This window comes from Camelus ferus, chromosome 6 (assembly GCF_009834535.1).
Source record: "Camelus ferus isolate YT-003-E chromosome 6, BCGSAC_Cfer_1.0, whole genome shotgun sequence".
In the NCBI taxonomy this organism is placed as follows: Eukaryota; Metazoa; Chordata; class Mammalia; order Artiodactyla; family Camelidae; genus Camelus; species Camelus ferus.
In genome coordinates, this window is record NC_045701.1 from 17,643,162 (window position 1) to 17,665,150 (window position 21,989).

The window sequence follows — 21,989 nt, forward strand, 5'->3', positions numbered from 1 at the left end:
GTGGTACTTCTAATTACGTCTAAAAGTCTTTCTTTAAAAAAACCAACACAAAAGCAAAAACCTTGGCAGCATAACCTATCAAACGTCTCCACCTAATTCATGCCATTCTTGCTTTAACAAACGACGACCACTGTAACAGGTATCTTATTGAGTAAAAAGAAGAAAACCAAGAAAAAAAATGTAATAGCACTGGGCTCCATTAGACATGGGTCCCAGACTTAGGTACATCACATGTTCTTTGAGAAAAGAGATGAAGCAGCGATATATTCAGTTCTCCAAAGAACTAGACAAGGTCTTTTTTTCTGTTTTCAGTCATTTGGGATCACAGGCTAAACGCTACTTCATTGTTTTCTTCCCCTCTTCAATAGACTGAATTCTGAAGGTCTAGGATAAGTGGTGTCTGAATGACTCCGTCTAATTCTGTAATTCTGGTGGTTTAATCCTATCAGGTCTAAAGGGGCTTTCCTGCAGGTCGTGTAAGGTTGGGGCAAGTCCCCTCTTAAGTGGAGCACAACACTGCAAGCCAGCAGGGCCCTTCTGCAGGTGCTCCCCCAGGAGTGGGTGAGGGGCCTGGCACAGGTTGCCAAACAATGGAAACTTCCTGTTCTGGGTGTTAACTTTAGTTACCACAGCCAGACAATGCTGCCAGTGGTGTGGAAGAAAAAATTGCTGTAGCCAGCTGTGTTGTTCACAGTCGGATGGATTCTGTGTAGCTCCAAATGGTGACAGAGCCAACAGCCTGTTGTAGCCAAGGACAGAATGATGGATGATCTACATACTGTGTCCAAGTAGAGAGAATGGCAGAAGTTCACTTCAGGGTTGTTAAAATGCTAATCCGGGGGAGTTAACAAAAGCTTCATAGAAAAGAGAAGTTCGAGAAATAAGTATACTCATGTGGTGCCGATGTGGACCACTGATTTGATCGCCCTTGGTTACATAAACCGTTGCTTTTCAAAGTAAGAATATTTTCTAGTTTTCCTGTTGGGACGAATGGAAGCAGCATCTATTATCAGCTGCTCTGCCTCTGTTGTCTGGGTCTGAGGAGGAAAAGTCAGGCTGACCACAGCCACCTTAACTGAAAAGGGTTATGATATGCTTAATATAGTTAGATGATTTTTATTCTCTCCACATGTCATGGGAATAAATCAAAACACACTTTTTTCCCCCTCCAACTGGAAGTTGGCAGCTGTTCACAAAATAAGCAGCAACCTAAGAAACTGGCTTTGGTAGATTTTAATGCTAAGTCTCCATTCACACGAGCCACTGAAAGCAAGATCACCTGTTCCAATGACAGTTTCAACATGTGAATTACACTAATAGTACATTGCATTATTAATGTTAGACGCAGATAGACTGGCCCACTGTAAGTATTCGGTATGGATCACCTTGCCTTAAAATCTTTAGGATGAAATAACATACTTCAAAAAAAGATGCAGATTTCCATTTCCTGCCAAATGATTTGGTTTTGCCATTCTCTATTTCTTTGGATTCTTACTTAAGTTGAACATAGAGAAACAGGTCAGCCTCACCTGGTGCTGGAACATTGAGTACCTCCTTGCAAATGACAGGTACTCAATAAATACTGACTAGTTGGCAGACCCCAAGTACCTCTTGCTTCCTCTAAAAACGAATCTAGAATGGTCAGGCTTAAAGTCCATTAATTGAAGTAAAAGGTAATATTTTATCTTCCAATATGCTATGGAAGGAGTTCACCTCCTATGATTACACCAATAATGGTTAGGCATTCAGCCAGGCTTTTAACTCTGCATAAAATGCATCAGAAGGGTGAAAAATGACCCTATTTCAGATGCATTTTTCACTCCTTGTATCTTAGTGAAACTCAAATGCAAGAACAATGACTAAGCTAATTACCAGGGTTTATTATGATCAAGCAGCAAGAAGTGAAGAACTTCTCCAGTTTCAGTAAGTCCTTAACAATGATGGGCATCCTTGTGAATCAAAGCTCTGATTCCTGCTTACTTGTCTGCGTGCCTTTCAAGCAACAGAAACCACCACCCAGGATTCAGGGGCCTACTTACCCAGAGCACAGTTACTGGACAGATCCTTCCTGTACAGTAAGCAGCGAGTGAACTGAAGTCCACCAGGTTTCTAAGTAAGTTGCCCCCACTCTAAGGACTAATAGGTTTACGTCACAACCATCTTTCAAATCCATCAAACCAGGGGAGACAAGACCAGATGGTGCTATTAGAGGGCACCAAAAAAAAAAAAAAAAAAAAAAAAGAAGAAGAAAAGAAAAGAGGAAGAGGGCAGAATGCCCACAAACCTAAATCAGATGCAAGTTAACCAGCTGTTTGGTGAAGAAGAAGCCACAATACTCCTGGCACATTGTCCTGAATCACAGAAATGCTCCTCCAAACAAGGTTACGTATTTAATATCCCTAATAGAAGCAAGGACAGGTAACACTATTCTGTAGGATCCAATAAGAAACGGTAGCAGCTGGCTGTTAATCTAACTAAATATAAACACCACCAATGGAAGAAAACAGTCTGCTAAACAACACATTTTGGAAATCTTAGGGTTATTTACATAACTGTCTCTCTGGAGCACAGTTTACAGACCTAAATCAGAGCATAGACACTAACTATAAAAAAACCCAAAACTCAGCTATGGCTGGGCTATAGTTTATTTACCTTAAGATGTTTAAGTTCATGATAATATAGACCCAAATCTCAGAGCTTATTTGGCAATTTCTATTTATCTAAGCCAGGGTAAATGTTTGTGTAATATTTGCCAGCCTGACAGAATTTTCTGTCACTCGCTACATTACACATGACTACATACAACTTAATTTCCTGAGTTAGAGGGAGGTTTTTTTTTTTTAAACAATATGAATAAGCCAGCATCAAAACCTATTGTTAAGCACCAAAAGAATGGTAAAATCCTCACCCTGAGCTGTCTGGGATAAGATTTCTCAACTCTATAAGGAAGAAACCTTGAAAAAAATTTCCAAACAAATATTTCTCCTCTTCTCAGGGACAGAGACCAAACCAGACTGTAGAAACCTGTTAAACCTTTCCCTAGGGCTTCAGCCTTGAAATAAAAGAATCTACTTTATTGCCCCAAATATCAAGTAGAGAGGACAATGCTTAAAAAGCCCCTAAACATTTTACTGCAGACTTACAATTCTTAGTGGCCAGAAGTTCTTGGGAAAATTGCCTCAGACATTTCTTCTCCCAGGTAACTGGAAACACTACCGTTACTTTAAGGGAAAGCAGTCTCCCAGAGTGATAGACAGAGGGTCCAATTACCAAGAGTGTATCTGTAATAATGATCCACTGTTCCTTCTGTGTGAATTTCGCAGCTGAATACGGTGAGGGGCTGGGATGCTGGAACTTGGGTTACTGACTGGTCACCTCAGAACGGGAGTACTACTCTGTGGTCCTCCCATGCTGTAATTAACACTGCTACTTCACTCCCCCCAGCTCCATGACATTTAGCTCTTTACAAGTTCGGGATTTAAAGGACCACCTGATAGCAGTGGTCCCAAGAGCCGATTTAGCAGAAAAAATGCAAACCCAGTCCTCATCCACACCTTCAAGTCCTTTATGACCTTTTATTTCAATCCAAGAAATCCAAGAATTATACACCACAGAGAAAGCTTTGAGCCCTTCCAAATTGCCCAAGGCGGCTGCTGTATCAGTTTCTGTAGACCAGAAACAAACATCGTCGCTGTCAAGACGGGATATAAAAGTTTCCCTACCTTCCTCCTCACCATCCCCCTGCCAGCGGCTGCCGACGCGAGCGGCGGCTCGCTCCCTGCTGCAGGACGCCTCTCGCCGGAGAAGGGGCTCATGCAAAATTGACTCTTCCTTATTTGTTTCCATCCATAATTGATGGGTAGATGAGAACGTAACACATCTCAGCGCTGGGCTCTTGCCACCTGGCGGAGACCCTGTCCAAGACGCTTCCGTAAATCATTTCCAGCCGGAGAACAAAGCGCGGAAAGTTGCGGGGGAGAGTGGCGGAGAAGAGAAAGCCGGGCGCCGGGTGGGACGCGGGGGTGGGCGGTGGGCAGCTCCCAGTCCCAGAGCCCGCCCGAGGCGCGCTTGGCCAGCAGGGGGAGAGGGAGGGTGGGAAGTGGCCGCCCTCTGGGCAGGAGCCGGTGCTGGAGCCTGGTGAGCTAGGCGAGGGCCGAGTCTCCCGAGACCCCGCCCTTCGCCACCAGGCGCCACCCGGGGGCCGTCCAACCCGGGGGCGCACTGACAGGTAGCCGGCGTCCGCGGTGAGTTGCTCGGGTGTCGGCGGCAGCGCTGTGCCCCTTCTCCAGGCGCGGGCGAGTGCTCGCCCATCCACTGCCAGCCGGGCCGAGCAGTCCCAGAGTCGGCTCCGGGGCAGGCGGGCGGAAGGGGGCAGCCGAGCCCGCAGCCGGCTCCTTCGGCCTCGGCTAGGATGTGGCGCGGGGCCGCAGACGCGGTGCCCGGCACCGAAGCAGCCTGGGCTCCCCCCGATAAGGTGCGGGGGAGCGCTGAGCTGGCGCTGCCTGGCAAGAAACTTTTGCTGGCTCCCTCCTTCTGCTTTTTTTCTTCCCCCGGAGGTGGGTGCACAGCGGTGGGGGACCTCGAATTTACGTGCCCCTCCCCCCAAGCCTCCAGCAATGCCAGCTTTGACGCGTCCGCCAAACCTCTCCAGCCCCCTGCGCGTCCCTTGCACGGCAGGCGGAGAGAGCTGCTTGGAAAAGAAATCAACTCTCCAGTGCCAAGACACACGCACATGCACACGCACACGCACACCAGAAGCAATTCAGGCTCTGAGGATCTGGGTCCGATCCCCACCAGGCGCCCAGAGCATTAGCAAATTTTATAAGGCGATCTTACCTCATGGGGGGAGGCTTTAAAAAAAAAAAAAAGCTTGTCACGCTCAAGGAAAAAAGAAAATAAAGAAAACACCTGAAAAAGAAAATATATCCTTCTGTCTCTTTAGGTTTTGGCTTCTTCGATATAATCCTGAAACTCGCCCCCACCGGTCCTTGCAGCAGCGGCAGCGGCAGCGACAGCAGCAGCGGGACGGAGCGGGAGCAAAACAAATCGAGGCACGGCAAATGGTGTAATTCGATCCATCTCCAAGTCAATCCATCAGGCGAGCCGAGCCTCGTTCCCTCCCCGCACTCGGCAGCTCGCGGCGCGGGGCCCACCCCCGGGCGCGGACGGCAGGAGGCGCGGGCGGCCCGGCGGGTTCGCCCTCGCCCGAGCGCCGCGGCCAGCGCCGCCTGGAGGCCCCCAGGCCGGCGCCGCGGCCCCGCTGACCCCGCGGTGGCCTCCGCGTCCCTCCTCCCCCGCGCTCTGCTGTGCGCCCTCCCTCTCGCCACCTCTGAAGAGCTGCTCCTTCCAGCAACTCCCGGCGCCTCAGTCATCCAGCTCTCGGCGGCTGCAGCAGCCTGCGAAGCAGCCTTTTTGCTTTCCTGCCTCTTTCCCTCTTCTCGCTCGCTCCCTCACTTTTTTAGAGCTTTCCTCCAGACGTCTAGAGGACAAATCATTGCAGCCCAGAGGAGCTGCAGGCACAGTTAGTTGCTCCGTAAAGTTCTGCCTTAGTTTCCTAATCTAAGATTTATATTTCAAGCACATCCTTACAAACCTGCCCCCATGTTACCTTTCTCGCCACCCTCCCCCATCTCCTTATAACCACTAAGCAAAACAGCTGGGAAGAAGCAATCAAACACTGTTTTATCTTTATAAAATACAAAAATTGCCTGCTAAAAATCCCATTTCTACTTTGAATGAAAGCCATTCAGTACAGGATAATTTTGCAGACTAATGAGCCGGTTTTACAGGCAAGCGTTTCGTGTAATATGTTGTGGGAGAAATGAAAATGTCCTTGAAGTGACATCATTTAAAATTGACTGTCACAAATGAAAGAAAAAAAAAGTAGTATATTTAAAAGCAAGGGGACTTTAATCCAAACTTCATATCTAAGAATGGGCTGTGTTTTATTAAAATTTCCAGTTGAATTATGAATCACTGAGGGCTCTAAATGGCTGGAATGAACCATGATGCCCTTATTTAGAGAAAAAGAAAGAAGAGAGCTTTTCCGCCAAACTTTTAATTTTCATTTGCGTATGGTTAATTACCGTGAAAGAGAGGAGAAGGGGGCAGAGAAAGGAGTTTCCTTTCCTCAATGGTTCTTGCACAGTTACATGTTTACGTTTAGGAAAATAACCCTGATGTTGAGTTATTTCTGAAACTTCCACTGACAGCCTTGAAAAGGAACTCAAAAAAGACACCCCAAGGAACTGCTGCAGGACTCATCCGGAGAACTGTTTCCTCACTAGTTTACACTTTGTTACCAAAAGGAAGGAGGAGGGAGGAGGAGGAGGGAGGAGGAGGATGGGGGTCTTATAAAATATAAACTCTCTTCCTGCTGTTCTTCCTATTTGAGAAAAAGGGTGGGGGTGGGGGGGGCGGAAAGAACAGCTTTGGCAACACGGCTTTGTGATTTTTCTATTGCTGTTAAGGCTTTTGTTGGCTGGCTGGCTGGTGTTTTGGGGTTGTGCTGGGTTCTGACATCATTGCAAGTTACTTGGCAGTCAGGGCCCTTCCGCAGCCAACTTCTGACCCAGAAAGCTGTGTCTGTTTTACTGGTGTCCAGTCATTCCGTATTTTCTCCATCAAGAAAGCAAGCCCTGCTGCAGGCAGAGAGCTCTGTGCACTGAATGAAGATGCAACGGGGTGACCGGTGGCTTGATGAGGAACCCAATCACCACCCACCTGGAGGCAGAAAGCTTGGAAAGTGTCCTCTGCAGTAGCAGCAAAGAGAAAAAGCAGTCCTCCAGATTCTTGAATTCTTGGCTGAAATTCTGCGGTGGCCAACTTTACAGAGCACCACCCCAGAAAGTGCACTTTATCCTGGAATGAGTTCTTAAATCCAGGGATAAAAACACCTTTTAGCTTGCAGAAGAATACGCTGATAGGTCATTTCAAGCCAAGGACTAGATACGTTTTCAGTCTCAGTATCAGTCTAGGCCTCAGAGCCAATCCCCTTGTTCGGTCTAATAGGGTCGAGAGAGGCAGGGACGTGGACAACCTACTGACATTGAAAGAATGGTACCCTTTAGCTCTTGGTCAGATCAAAATACTACTTTTCAGAATTCATCATTTTCCTGGTTCTCAACATCTCGAAAGTCAGAAAAATGATACTTTTTATTTGGATTTTAGTGGAAGAAGTCTAAGGAAATTGCTCACTCCATATAGTTTATTAGCATTTGGTCCTTTCAGTTGATTTTACACACTTTTAACCTGTTAGCCCTGTTTACTTCTCTGGTCCGACTCGCCCACTCCCCCCTGCATGCTTTAGGCTCCAGCACTGCCCTTCTGCATGTGGTTCCCCACTATGTCACACTGTTTCACATCTCCATGTCTTCACTTACGGTGTCTGCTCTCTGGTGGACTCTTTCTCCATCATTTTCTGTACTTTAACTTCTGCTTTTCTTGACTTTTAACAGAAATTTCATTTCGGCGTCAGAATTTCCCTCATCCCACAAGCCACCAGGATGGGTCGAAGCAGCTCTCTTCTGTGCTCTCCTAGCAAGTTCACTTATGTAACTTACCAAATCAGAGGGAAAATAACTGTTTAGGACGTCTTCCCTGCTGAGTGCTTAACTGCAAGGATCTTGTCTTACTTACCTGGACAGCCCCAGTGCCTAGCACAGTGCCTGGCATTTAACGGGCACTCAATAAACACTTGTTAAACAGATCTGGCAGTGGCACCCACAACTTTCTCATACTCTTTGATGTGCTGAACCAGAGAGTATAGTCATCTCTCCACTGTATGCCCTTCTCGAGTAGGAATTTATTCACCTGTGTCTTCAGGGCAAGCACAGTATCCGTGTCAGGACATTCCTCGAATGAGTGAAGAATGAATGAATAAATGAATGAATGAATGAGCAAATAAAGAAAGGAAGGAAAGAAGGAAGATATCTGACTCTTTTCACATCCAGAAAGAATACTTGAAGTGGTCGGTGCTATAGACGGTTAGTGATTATGCTTTTGTGCTATCTGCATACATCTCTCATCAGTCAGAAGTAGTAACTTGATTAACAATGTATTTTTTGTTTGTTTCCTTACTTTAGGAAAAGTTTAGAATTTTATTTCTATGTTTGATTTCCAATCTAGTTTTAAGAAGAAAATCTATCTGAAAATTACAGAAAATCTGCATGTAATACTCCAAAAAGTCTGTCAGTCATCAGAGGGTACCACGCCTTAACTATTAGAGTTATTCAACAAAGCATTAGTGCTCACTATGTGCCAAGCTCTTCTAAGCATTTCATGAATATTAATGCTCACAACACTTCTATGGGATAAGAACTATTGTTATCTTCATTTTGTAAAAGAGGAAACTGAGGCTTAGAGAGTTTAAGTGACTTGCCTGGGGCTCCACAGGTACCAACTGCATAGGATCTGAACCCTAACCTCTTACTTAGGTGTAATAGTGGTTAACAGTGAGGTCACAGGTAACAGCAGTAGTAAACAGTGAAGGCTTTGGAAACTTTGGACAACCTGGATTCAAATCCAGACTTCCCCCTCTCTTGGGATAATTTAGTTAACTACGCTCTGCGTCAGTCTTCTCATCTGTGAAACAGGAGTCATAACAATACTTCAAATGGATTTTTTGAAGGATGAATGTGATAACGCATGTAAAGTGTTTAGCACCTTACCTGGAACACAGCAAGCACTGAATAAATATTAGCCAATGTTATTATACGTGCCCTGTAGGCAGTGCAGTCTTGGAATTCTGCAGAATTGGATGAGAAACTTAATCCAACCTCACATTAAATGTGAGACTTAGGGTACAAGCACATGGTACACAATAGGTTTGCAATAAATTTTTGATCCATTCCATCTCCTCCATTCCCTCATTTCAGTGTATATATCTATTAATTCAGATACACGCACTACTCACTATTCAGTTGATACGAAATAACATTTTGTATGAATTTTAATGAATAATACAGTTTAGAATGTAGAGTTTCATGTTTCAAAATAAAAAGATAGAGGCATTGAAATCTCACAGGTAGCTACAGCTCATGTGCTTACTTCAATTTGTAATGCACATATAGTATTCCTTGCATTCGCACATTACAGAAAGTGCTTTTGTGGCAAGGGATTGCTTTCAGAACTAATCTAAGCTCTCCATGACACGATAAATCATTAATAATATAGCCCCAGATCTCGGCATCTGCATAGGCACAGCTGGTCTCCTTGTGTCAACAGTCTGCATGTGAAGATGACCCTGCCAAGATATTTCACTTTAATGAAAAATATTTATCATGGTAAATCTTAAACCTCAAGATTTTACTGACATAATTCATTTCTATTATTATGTACTATGATAGTACACCACCACAGCTAGCTTATGTGTGGAATGATAAAAAATGTGCTTTTTTAGTCATGATTACTCTAGCTTAGCATGAATAATTTTGCTGTACACTGAGTAAGGGGAGGCACCATGCATTTATGGAAATAATAAATCAGTTCTTTTTCTAGTTTGGCTAATGACTCCTCAGGTGCCACTGTGTGGAAGGACACTGAGTGCTCACGCCAAATAAAAAAGAATCAGGCTTTTTAAATTTTTCCGTCAGAAAGAGGAACAGCAAAGTCTTTAACACCAGCTCTTTTGAAAACAGACAAGAGACAGGAATGCTATCGCCGTTTTATCAGAGATCTTTTGAACAAACAGGAGCAAAATAAACTTTTCAGAGGGAGAGTCAAATAAAAAGGCAGTAACTCGGTTTGAGTCGCTTAATTTTACTTACGTGTACTTTGGGAAGGAATACTCAGGACACAGTGATGCCAGCTTACATCCCGGCAGATGTAAGGCAGCTGAGACTGTGTAAGTTCCTGGCAGCCTTCTTTCCACAAATTTACAGTAAGCAAGCCTCTGACCTTGAAGAACTGGGGCTGAAGAATATCTCTGAAATGTTAGAATGTCTTAACCAAGGAGAAAGATAATGAAAATAGCCAAAAGGGGTAGAGAATTGGAACATTTTATCTGTTTTTAAAAATATATAACTTAGCATTTGGTTTTAAAAATAAACCTTCTTGCCTATTTTTTTTTTTTTTTTTTTTTAGCTTAAGCCAATGTCAAAATTCAAATCAACAAAAGGAGAAGGAACTAACTGTGGTTAGTCAGGTACTATCTAGTAGTGTCACTTAATTCTTACCACAACTCTTGGAGACGGGCATCATTCAGAAACAAAAAAACCATGCTTGTTTTTTTCTTCTTGTATACGTATTTCATTGAAGTTTGCTTGTTTGAGTTAACCATCTTGTCAGGATTTTTAGTCCTAGTAGATGATGGAGTCTAGCGTCTAACACAGATCCATTTCGCTCTCAAGCCTAATTTTTTTTTTAACTGAAGTATAGCTGATTTACAAAGTTGCCTTAGTTTCTGGTGTACAGCATACCGATTCAGTTATATATATTCTTTTTCATATTCTTTATCGTTACAGGTTATTGCAAGATATTGATTATAGTTTCCTGTGCTAAACAGTAAGACCTTGTTGTTTATCTATTTTATATACAGTAGTTAATATCTGCAAATCCCAAACTCCTAATTTATCCCTCCCCGCCCCTCTTTTTTCCCCTCAAGTAACCACAAGTTTGTTTTCTATGTCTGTGAGTCTGTTTGTTTTGTAAATAAGTTCACTTGTGCCATTTTTTTAGATGCCACATATAAGTGATATCATATAATATTTGTCTTTCTCTGTCTGACTTACTTCACTTTAGTATGATAATCTCTAGGTCCATCCATGTTGCTGCAAATGTCAAGCCTAATTTTCTTTCTAGGACACTATGCTATGAAAAATGAAAAAAGCATAGGTTTGGAAAAATATGTCTTGGATAATAAAGGAAGTGAAAATATTTAAAAACCCACAACCAGACACTCAAAGCTAGGTTAAAAAGGCATGCTTCAATTTCTAATTCCTTGATAGTTTTTGCTTGTCACATACAAACTAGTGTTAGGAACCCTTCGATGGGGTTCATAGCATGGTTTAAACCTCTGTACATTATATGCATTCTATTTCTCATGTAACTTCTCTCACTTGTAAATAAAGAGAAGAAAAGACCTAGTTAGCAGCATGTGAATATATGTTAAAATAAACCTCACTGGTTAAGCTACACATGTTTCAATAAATGGATTAATGGTTAGGGCCATGTGATAGTACCTTTTGGAAAGAAAGAAAGAAAGAAAGAAGGAAAGAAAGGAAGGAAGCAAGGAAGAAACGAAGAAAGAAAGAAAATTCCTAATCATTGAATGCCCTACATAGGAGAACGGCTACAGAGCTACAGAACCAATTCATTGCCAGAAATCACTAGTGCCACCTATTGGTTAAAAAAAAAAAAAAGAACAGGATTCTGGGTAATCGCTGTCTTTCCCTGGCTGACCAAGGGAGTGAGGATAGTATATGTACAGGGGACAGGAAAAAGTTGACATTCTGGGATAAAAATCAACAGCAAACACTGTTAGTGTTCCCCTGTAATTACAGTTGTTGTCTAAAATGCCCTATTAAACTGTGATGAAGTGGCAAGGCCCAGCAGCACATGGGAGATACATTTGGCCAATAAGTTTAAATCCGGGTCTAGAATCTGGTGTCTGTCACTGAGTCAACAATGGCACAAACGAGGTGACAGGAGGAGTGCTCTCTCCACCAGCCCCAGTTACGCGGGTGTCACTTGTGTCCTAGAAGGAGGCTCGGGAGAAACCTACAGCTTGTCTGACCTTTAGTTGGTTCCACAGAGTGGCCTACACCCGTGCTCTCCTTGTCCCCAGATCTCTCTGGCCTTTGAATCTAGAACCTGTCATCAGCTGGCAGTCAGCAAGTGAAAACAATGAGGCCTATTACATTTTTATAACAGATTTTCTCACCAGGGTGGCCCTACTGACCAACTTAGATTTAAACATTATCTGATTCACTTGACCGTGGGCCAGGATGGGCTCCTTCCTCCATGGCTGCCTTCTAAAAGCCTGAATGCTGAAGAAACATTTCAAACTTATATTCTTAAGGAAAACTTTAAAAATGAGCCTCACAGACGTTGCCATTGCCTGAATCTGTATTTCAATTACAAAGCTAAAAGAAGAAACTGTTGGCTAAGCGCCTTTCTGGAAAATCCAGAAAGGTCCAGAGGACTGTTTGGAGCTTTTTAAGACTACCACACATCCATTAAATTAGAATATTTCCATATTAAAGTTATATTCAACAGTTGATTTTTCAAATATTATTGCATCTGGGTCCATGCACACACCTGCCATGGTGTGTGTGTGTATTTTTCCTCCAAGAGTCCCTCTTTAAAGGCTTTGTGAGTTCTTTTGCTATATTAAAATTTGGGGAATTGTGTTGATAATCTATCCCAATATGCTCTGAATTTCTGGGTCATAATTACAGAATAAACAGATTCATTTCTCATGCCAAATTTTAATTAAGAATTCCAGTTATGCAGTTATTTGCTAATGAATAATACTTACTCAGTACCAAAGCATACCATTAAATATGTTTATTCAAAAGTATGTTTTCCAAAGATAGTTTCCATAGGTCAGTTCCTCATTTTTAAGTCATCAAACTAAAATTAAAATAATAGGAAAATGCTTAGCTTCTATTTTATTGAGGTATCTGGGGATTCAGGAGAAAAGGATAGTCTGCAATTGCTGGGAATAAATTAATTTAATATTCAAGTCCAATTAGCCATGATCTCAGCTTCTCATAAATATCAAGATATTGAATTCTGTGATTTATCTTTGTTTAGATCATTTGGCAAAGGTAACTGACTGTCCATTCATTGTCTGGGCTCTTGCCTAGAAAAAGGGGCCGTAGAGGCAATTATTTGTCCCACATTTACTTACTGTGCTTTTGAAAAAACTACCCCAATCTGGGTTACTGATTCCTTAAATATGCTCTTGGTTCCCACGTAATAGGGGAATAACCAATTTGTCAGCTTTTACGTTGATGAACAAAAAATAAAAATAAATGAACAAATAAGTAACTCATTTCGATATCAGATAAGGGCACAGCCTGTGGAAGGGAGACATTTCTAGAAATTTCAAACAAAGTTAACCCTTTCAAGTCAAACCATTAGAAACATACAAAGGCTGAGACAGCCTATCTGTAGATTCCCTAATGCTTCCCCTGAAAGACAGTGAGTTCCAAGGGAACAGGGGACCTTTGAAATGAAATCAGAGCATGACAAAATCCAATCAGGGCAACAAGGAGGTGTCTCCTGGATGAAAACGTAACTGGAGTGGAAGAGCACAGGGTCATTCACTCATTCATCCCTGCATACATTCACTTCACAGTTTGTTATCAACGGCAGCAATCTGCTTTGTGTAAAGCACTGCACAGAGATAGATGAGAAATACCTTGCATTTAGTCAGCAGCTTCAAGTCGGAAAAGCACTTTTATCAGTCAGAATCCTGGCGGGGAACAGATGGTACATTCGACTTGGGTAATTTGAAGAGCCCTCAGTAAAGAGATTATTTGTAAAGGTGTGGGTAGAGTGCAGGGAACCCCCAAGGGACAGTTACCCTGGGGCCTGACTACTCCTAGGACCTAAGGAGCCAGAGGAGGGAGCAATTAGCAGAACCTGGAGACGTAGACATAGAGTCCATGTGGAGAGGACCCTCTCGCTTAGAGAGATCAGAGTTAGACAGTAGAGAAAAAGGACAGAGAGTGAATCTGGTGGAGCAAATGGAAATTCTCCATTTAATTTTATTTTGAACCTTACAGAACACTAGGTGGTAAGGATCCTAAGTTTGCAAATGAGAAAGCTGAAACAAGGAGATTTATCTATCATAACTTGGTTACATTGCAGAGTCAGACCTTGAACCTGAGCCTTCTGAGTCTAAGTCTCGTGCTTATCACACTGTCTCCCTATTCCCTGTCCTTTAGACTTCCTTATTACACTTACCTCACCATATCACATTATTTACATGTTTTATCACTTACTGGACTGAGCTTGTTGAGAGAGAGAATGCACTCTTTGTATCATTATTGTCTAGAATAGTGGCTGGGACAGGAACCCCGGAGACACTTGACAGATGGAATGAGTGAGAGAGTGTGCGTCCCAACTGGAGGGACAAAATGTGCAAGAAATTAACATCAGGCATGGCAGAATGCTGTTGATACTGAATCCAGGATGTAGAGAAAGAGTGGTGTAGACAGAAAAATGGGGTGTGAATAAGAGTGTGGTTGTAACAGACCTCAGGACGTGGGGTCCTGTGAGCTGAGCCACACACTTTGAAAGACAAACGTCAAAGGTAGAGGACTATAGCCAAGGTATTGTGAGCTGAGAGGACAGCAAAGGTGGGGCGGGGGGGAGGTGCACAATGTAGCTGGGGCGTGATTGCCATTCCTGGAAGCAAGCAGTAGGAGATGTGACTTGAAGGACAGGATAGGATCAATATATGCAGTTTCGGAATTGGCACTTGCTAGAGTCTGAATGTTTTTCTCTGGGTGTTTAGAAGCCATAGATTTTTTTGAGGAAAAGAGCATCCTAATTCTAATTTTGAGAAATACCACTCAGGCCAGAGGGAAGCACAGCTTGGAGAAACGGGAGGCTTCAGAAGTAAGGATGTTGGTGTAGGGGTCAGGACAGAAGATGACTTCAGTGGTGGAGTCAACAGAAAAGTAGGACCATATACCAGCGACAGAGCAGAGTGGGCTGATATTTGAATGTCACAGGTAGGGATGTGGGAGATTTTTCCCAGTTTCTCCATCTGGTCAAATTTAAGAAAAGCTGAATTATTATAAGAGATGGAGACACAGGAGTTGGAGCAAGTTTGCAGGGGGGATAATTGAGTTTGGCTTTGGCTAAGTGGAGCTTAAAATGCTGGTATGGTGTCCTGAGGGGATGCCCAGCAGCAAATTGGAAATTGCTATTATAGTCATAGCTAGTGGACAGGGGAACTTTCCATCTTCCAGAGAAACACCAAAATCTAAATGAGACAAATGCTTACAAGAAAGTAAGCAGAAATCTACTTTCATCGAATGACCTAGGTTAACCTATACACCCTCTGAAGTCTCATGGGCTCAGAAACATTGAGGTGAGAAACTTTTACCCTTCCCATTTCTGGACTGTCTCCTCCAACATGGAAACCATACAGTGGAGATTTATGCAGCTGGTCCCATTCCTCACCCATGTCTTATAAACATAAGAAAAGTAGACCTGGGAATTCATCATATTTTATCTAATACCTTTTTGAGCTGACTGTTCAGTGGTATCTTTTCAGCCTGATCCTTTTCCAGAAAATGCTGATGGATACTTTTAAAACTTTTTGTGAAACTACCCAAACTCATTATTTTAGATTATTTTAGACTTGCTAAGGGAATTTGCCGTTTTCTTAGAGTGGTGTAGATGAGAAAAATGTCCCAAAATTAGTTTACTTAAAGCATTATCACTCCATGTAAAATTAGGCGTCCTTAGGCTCTGATTATCAACACTTGCAGCTAAAGTCTAAATGAACTTAGAGAAAAACAATTCAGTGGCTTCTTCTCTCAATTATCTTGGACAACGTGAACATCACCATTTTACTTGATTTGAAATGTTAACATGAAATATAATAGAGAGCGGATCATTTCAGAGTAAGAAATCACATCTTGACAGCCAGATGATGAAATGCCGTAACAATAAAGATTAGATCGCTTCCAATTTTCTTTACAAAAAGTTCTAGAAAAAAAAAACAGAATATGACTTCCATTCTTCAAGGACAGTTTTCTTTTATTTAGAAAAAGAAAGGTTATGAAAAGTGAGCATGGGGGCCATGAGCATCATATTATGTAATGGTCAGGGTGAGCTTTGAAGTAACAGTATTTTCAAGACAATTTATAACGTAATAGTTACAGGATTAGAAAAAGGGCCAGTTTACTTTTTCTCATGGTGATTGGTTTTCAGTTATATTAGTTATATTATGTAGGTCACATAAAAACACATAATGTTTTCCTAATATTTAGGGGAGGGAGAGAGGAAGGAAAAAAGGGAGAGGAGCAGAAAAAAAAGTTAGAGCAACTGAGTGAAAGAAAAGGAAGACAAATGAGAAATCTGATTACATTTAATGGCACATTTCCAAGAAAAAGATAAAGTCTTTAGCAACATCTGCAGTTTCAATTTCCGAACTGTAGGTACTTAACATTGGCAGGACTTACTTTATTTTTTTTTCTTTTTGTTTTATTATTTGTCATTGATGGAAGAAGAAATCAAACAGATATAAGTATTTGTTAATTTCATGCACACCATTTCAAATCACACAGAATGTCAGACAATGTATGCTTACTTACATAAGCAACCTTTGTATTAAAAACATCACTTTATTACTCTCTATAAACATTTTATGAATCCATTTATGGTTTATGGTTAATTTAAGCTTATGGTTAAATTAAGAGGAAATGAAAGGCAGGGATAAACTACAAAGGATTCTTTCCTTATCTTTTAAACTGACTTCATTCAATCTGCAATTTAGTGCTATGTATATCTGAGCATTCCAAGAGCAGAGATGGGACAAAGCAACACTTGTAATGTTGGAAAAGTCGTGTTTGGCTTTTGATGAATATTTAATATGCCAGAGAGCTCTCAAGATTCCACGTTAGCAGTGCGATCTGGAGCAGTTTCCAGCAGGGACTGAATTGCTGGTCTGGCCTCCTGAGCTCCCTCTACCACTTTTCTTCCTCTGATACTCCTTAAGTTGCAGCGAGGTAGAAAAACACAACATCCTGTTGCCCAAACAGTCTCCTATGTGTGCTCTGTAAATGGAGCCATTAGGAAAAGGACTCTGGGACTGAGGCAGTCCCCACTCTGGGGAAGACACAGGTTCCCCTTGGTTTGAAGAGTATGGCTATGCAGCAAAGGTTTCTGACCCCCCTGGTAATGGTCTTAAGCCTTAAGAGCCTGATGGAAAATCAACATTTTTCATAGTGCAGCGTAGAATTTGGCCCTGATTGGAGCATCTCTACCCTTGCTTTTTGATAAGCACCAGTCAGTGTGAGACAAGAACACAGGACTTTCACAGAGGACAGGTCTTAGGGATTCCTACAATTCAGAGGGATTGGGAAAAGCGATGATTGGGAAGGTCTGGTGTGATTAGCAAGTCACTGTCTGGTTGAAGTGGGGAATGGGGGATCTTTGGGGTAAAAAATCAGGGAAGAATGAATTCCAGAACCCTCTGCCAAGTATTATGGAAGTTATTAAGCCATGTATTACTTTATCCAATTACTTTATTAGGGTGAACACGAAGAGCATGGGTTTCGTTTTTCTGCTTAGCTTTGGTATCCCAACAATTTTCAGCTTCCTCTTCTGTAATGTCGATAAAATGTTTAACATGAGGTTATTGTTAGGAGTAAAGTAATTAACTTTGGGAAAACATATGTAAGTTTTATAGAGTGAAACTGTAAAACCCTATATTAAGGTTAGATATTACTAAAGTCCGATGACCAACACGGTGGCCGTACAGCAGTCACAGGGGGTGCTTTGTTAAGCATTATGTGCCGCACCTGCCTCTCTTCCTTCCCCATTAATGATTTGTCCCTCTAGTGCCCTCTTCTCTCTCATGAGCACCACTGCTTTAGCGACCCACTGTTACACGGTGTCCCATAAGGTCTTCAGAGTAATCAAGAGGGTAAAAGTAAGTGCCCTCAGCAGTGAGTGCTAGAACACAGGGGCCGTATTTGTATCTCTAGTGCTTAGGTCAGCATTTGGCTAAATACACATCTACTGGATGGACAGTTTGAGTGATAACACAGAGATTATTACCAGAAAGGGGAATGTATTTCTCCTACTACAGTATATCTGTTAAAAACTTTAAATACACCTTGAGTACAGCTCTGTAAAGAGACTAGAATAGGATAATTCTTTAGCATGATCAAAATGTAAACTGCTCGTATCAAAATCCAATCAAAATCCAACATATTCTTAGTGATAAAAATCCAAAAATTCCTCCTAAAGAAAAAAAAGCCATGGATATAAGTCATTGATTACTATTATTATACACTATGATTTTGAATGTGCTACCCAAAGCAATAAGTCAAGAAAGTGAAATATAATCATAAATATTAGAAAGAAGGAGGCAAACATTGCAAAATTTTTAGAAGGACAAGAGAGTTTAAAAAGATTAATAGTTTATAAAATAATGCAAAAACCATGAGCTTTCCTGTAAGCCAAATACCACACAGATATTGCAACATATAATGGGAAAAATATTCCATTCACAAAGACAAATTACACACAGATCACCTGAGGATAAACTTGGAAAGAAATGTGCTGGATATACATGAAGAAAACTATAATGTTCCAAGGGACATAACAGAAGACAAGTAAATGAAGAATGAGATTTTATTCCTATCTAAGAGTTCTCATTGTGATAAATATGTCTATGATCTCTGAATTAATCTCTAAATACAGTGTAACTGTAATTAAATTCGCAATGCATTAATGTTTTTTTTTTGTGGGGGGGGTTATTGAAGACTTCTTTAAAGAACATTTAGAATTATAATATATGGCTGGCTTGGATAGTTCCAAATAACAAAGGTAACTCTTGCCCACTTGTGTAACAGCATGTATTTTAAAGCTACAACCACTAAAACAGTGCTATAGCGATGCAGGAAGAAGCATCCAAGCCCATGGATCAGGGTAGAGGACAGGGATAGACACACATTTTAATACATAAATTAAGTTCATTTTAATATGCAAATTAAATATAAGTATGATAGCATTTCAAGCAACAGGGAAAGGGTAAATTACTAAATAAGCAAGCTCAAACAACTGGCTATCCATTTAGGGAAAAAAAGCTGAAATTCTATTTCACACTTCATTGCCTAGCCCAGAATAAGTTGCCTAATGGATCAAATATCTTAATTTTAAAAAGAGATTATAGCAAAGTATAAGTGATTATTTCCTCAAATCTAAAGTAGGGATAGAGTTTCTAAATATGACACAAACCCAAAATTTATAGAGGAAAAAAACTGATAGTTTTACTATAAAAATATAAAAATGTATATATAGTGAAAAACACAATAAAACTTGAAAATACCAACTAGAAACCGTTTGCAATATAAGAACAAAAGGATTTTTTTAAATAACAGCTGTATTGAGATATAATTCACATACTAAAAAAATTCATTCTTTTAAAGTATACAATTCAGTAATTTTTAGCATATTGATAGACTTATGCATCCATCACCACAATCTAATTCCAGTACATTGAGTCACTCCTCAAAGAAACCCTGTACTCATCAGCAGTCACTCTTTATCCCTTCTTCCCCTGTCCCTTGTAGCTACAAATCTACTTTCTGTGTCTAAATTTGTCTATTCTGGACATTTCTTACAAATGGAATCATACAATATGTGGCCCTTTTGTGTCTGGCTCCTTTCACTTAGCACAAAATTTTCAAGGTTCATGGTTCATCCCTGTTGTAGCATATGTCAGTATTCTATTATTTTTATAGCCAAATAATATTCTTTATTATGGATATACCACATTTTGTATATCCATTCATCAGTTGATGGACATTTGGGTTGTTTCTACTTTTTCGCTATTATGAAGAATATTTCTGTGAATATTTATATACAAGATTTTTGCACAGACATATGTTTTCATTTCTCTTGGGTATATACCTAGGAGTTGAATTGCTAAGATAATGTTATGTTCCATTTTCTGCCAAACTGTTTTCCACACTGGCTGAACAATTTTATATTCCTACCAGCAGTGTACGAGGGTTTTAATTTCTCTACATACATGTTAACATGTGTTACTGTCTGTCATTTTGATCACAGTATCTTAGTGGGAGTAAAGTAGAATCTCACTGTGGTATTGCTTTGCATTTTTCTAGTGACTAAAGGTGTTGAGCATCTTTTCATGTGTTTATTGGCCATTTGTATATTTTCACTGGAGAAATTATTCAAGTTCTTTTGCCCATTCAAAATTTGAGTTATTTGCCTTTTTATTAATGAGTCATAAGAGGCCTTTATATATTATGGATATATGATTTGCAAACGTTTTCTCTCATCCCGCGGGTTATCTTTTCACTTTCTTGATGATGTCCTTTGAAGCACCAATGTACATTTCAATGAAGTCCAATTTATCTATTTTGTATTTTGTTCCCTGTGCTTTTGGTGCCATATCTAAGAAACCATTGCCTAATTCAAGGTCACAAGGTGTTACTCGTATGTTTTCTTCTAAGAGTATAATTAGTTCTAGCTTTTACATGTAGGACTATGATTCATTTCTTAGTTCATTTTATCTGGTGTGGGGCAGGGGTCCATGCTCATTCCTTTGCATGTGAAAGGACTAATATTCTTAATTTATTAAGTGCACTTCAATAAGGAAAAATACAAATAGGCCAATAAAATGGGCAAATGATACTGAGCAGGTAATTTCAACCAAATGACCTATAAAAAGGTGACAACTTTATTAGTAATCAAAATGCAAATTAAAATAATGCATTATCATTGATATTCAATAAGGCTGGTGTTAATTTTAGAGATTGATAAAATCCAGAGTTGAGTATGTATACGGACAGGAGCATTCTTATGTGTGTCAGTGGGAGCAATTTAGGCACAGTGCATCTGAATATAGGATGTACTTGTCGTTTGAACCGGAAGGTTATCTCTGTGAATTGCTTCTTTAAAAAAGAATTAGACGACTGCCCATAAACATATATACACTCAGGTCTATTTATAATAGCAATAAATTTCAAACAACCTAAATGTCTATCAATAGGGAATATTCAAATTAATATTAATTAATATTTGATTATTCAGTCACCAGAATACTATACACCTATTTAAAGTGATGGGACATATTAATATTTTGTGCATGGAAATGCATCTAGTATATACTTAAAATTACAGACAAGCTGCAGAACAGCTTATTTGATATGCTTCCTTTTTTGTAAAACAAAATCAAAATGAGGAGACTGTGTGTCTGTGTATAAATCAAAATGTTAAAAACCCCTGGGTTTTTGAAACAGGTAATTTTCTTTTACACACTTCTATGTACTATCAGAAGTTTTCTTCTTTCACTGAGTAGGAAGTAATTTTATTAGAATCTCTTAAAGAAAATCTAAAACCCTGTAAAACTTTTCAATATGTTCCCACATAATGATGCATATGCACACATAATCCTAGCCCATGTTCCCTTTCCTCCAAAAAAGGGAGAAAGAAAACTGGGCCATTATTTAATATTGGACCCAAGTGCTTTTAATCTCTATTATTGATTTGGGTATTTCAGGGAGGGTGTTTTTTCCCAGAACTCTCTAGATAATTGTATGAATTTTCTACTTGTCCTTTACAAAAACATAAGTTTAAAGAGTAAGACCCACCTTACAGGCATAACTTTTCTCTCTGGGAAGTCTCTGGAAGTTGTCAGAAAGTGAGTTATTTCATGATGGGTTCTTTCCTCTTTTTCCATAAATTCAGTGGCATATATGAACATTTACATAGACTAAAAATATGTTATGTTATTGATTAAGACACAAATAACAGCTAGAGCCAATGTTGTGAATTCAAATATGTAAATGTGCACCTTTATATTTACTTTAAATAGCAAAATTATATTTCAAGCTCTATAAAAATAGCATGAAAATATTTTTATTGATTACACAAAAGGCCCTGAAGTACTATAAAATGAATGAATAGCCTATAAAAATACAATTCCATCAGGCCATAAATTACAGTTAGCTAAAGCTAACGGGCTAGCTAGAATAAACATTAAACACTTGATTAACAAAATGTCCACCTGCCTTAGAATTTAGAAATTCTTTTAGAGGATTATTTCCAGGGACTGTGTCTTTTTCATAAAAGTTGTATATGGAAATTTGAAATAAGACTGTTTTTACTCTTAATAATAAACTTATGGAGCTGTATTTAGAATTTTTCCAGCTCTCCTTTTCTTTAAACACGCACACACATTGCATCATAATCATTCTGGGGAAGCACTGACCAACATTCTGCTACAAAAGCGTGATTGGAAAGAAGGAATATCTCCAGTTGGGTTT

The 21,989-nt window shown here is 40.3% G+C and overlaps 2 protein-coding genes across 15 annotated transcripts in view; one reads left to right on the top strand and one right to left on the bottom strand.

The window, feature by feature from the left end:
- SEMA6D (semaphorin 6D) overlaps positions 1 to 21,989 on the bottom strand; it is a 518,494-nt gene that overhangs the window by 48,491 nt on the left and 448,014 nt on the right. Inside the window, exons 1-2 of one of the 14 annotated variants that reach the window (XM_032481260.1) lie at positions 4,837 to 4,982; positions 3,723 to 3,914 (exon numbers count right to left, since the gene is read on the bottom strand). The exons of 10 other annotated variants lie outside the window; for them this stretch is intronic. The gene's annotated coding sequence lies outside the window, so the exon portion shown is untranslated. Of the gene's footprint in view, positions 1 to 3,722; positions 4,015 to 4,836; positions 4,983 to 21,989 lie in introns of those variants that run through there. 3 more of the 14 variants (XM_032481262.1, XM_006191780.2, XM_032481256.1) reach the window with 3 other exon arrangements.
- On the top strand, positions 4,376 to 5,718 carry LOC116664121. The gene is made up of 2 exons (XM_032481270.1): positions 4,376 to 4,556; positions 4,943 to 5,718. Exons 1-2 carry the CDS (start codon positions 4,412 to 4,414, stop codon positions 5,524 to 5,526), a joined length of 729 nt encoding a protein of 242 aa, XP_032337161.1. The 5' UTR covers positions 4,376 to 4,411; the 3' UTR covers positions 5,527 to 5,718.

Bases quoted from the DNA above. Each gene is read 5' to 3' on its own strand.
- LOC116664121 (XM_032481270.1), top strand. From the start codon at position 4,412: ATGTGGCGCGGGGCCGCAGACGCGGTGCCCGGCACCGAAGCAGCCTGG. The intron at 4,557-4,942 runs GTGGGTGCACAG...CTGTCTCTTTAG, and splicing joins CTTTTTTTCTTCCCCCGGAG to GTTTTGGCTTCTTCGATATA.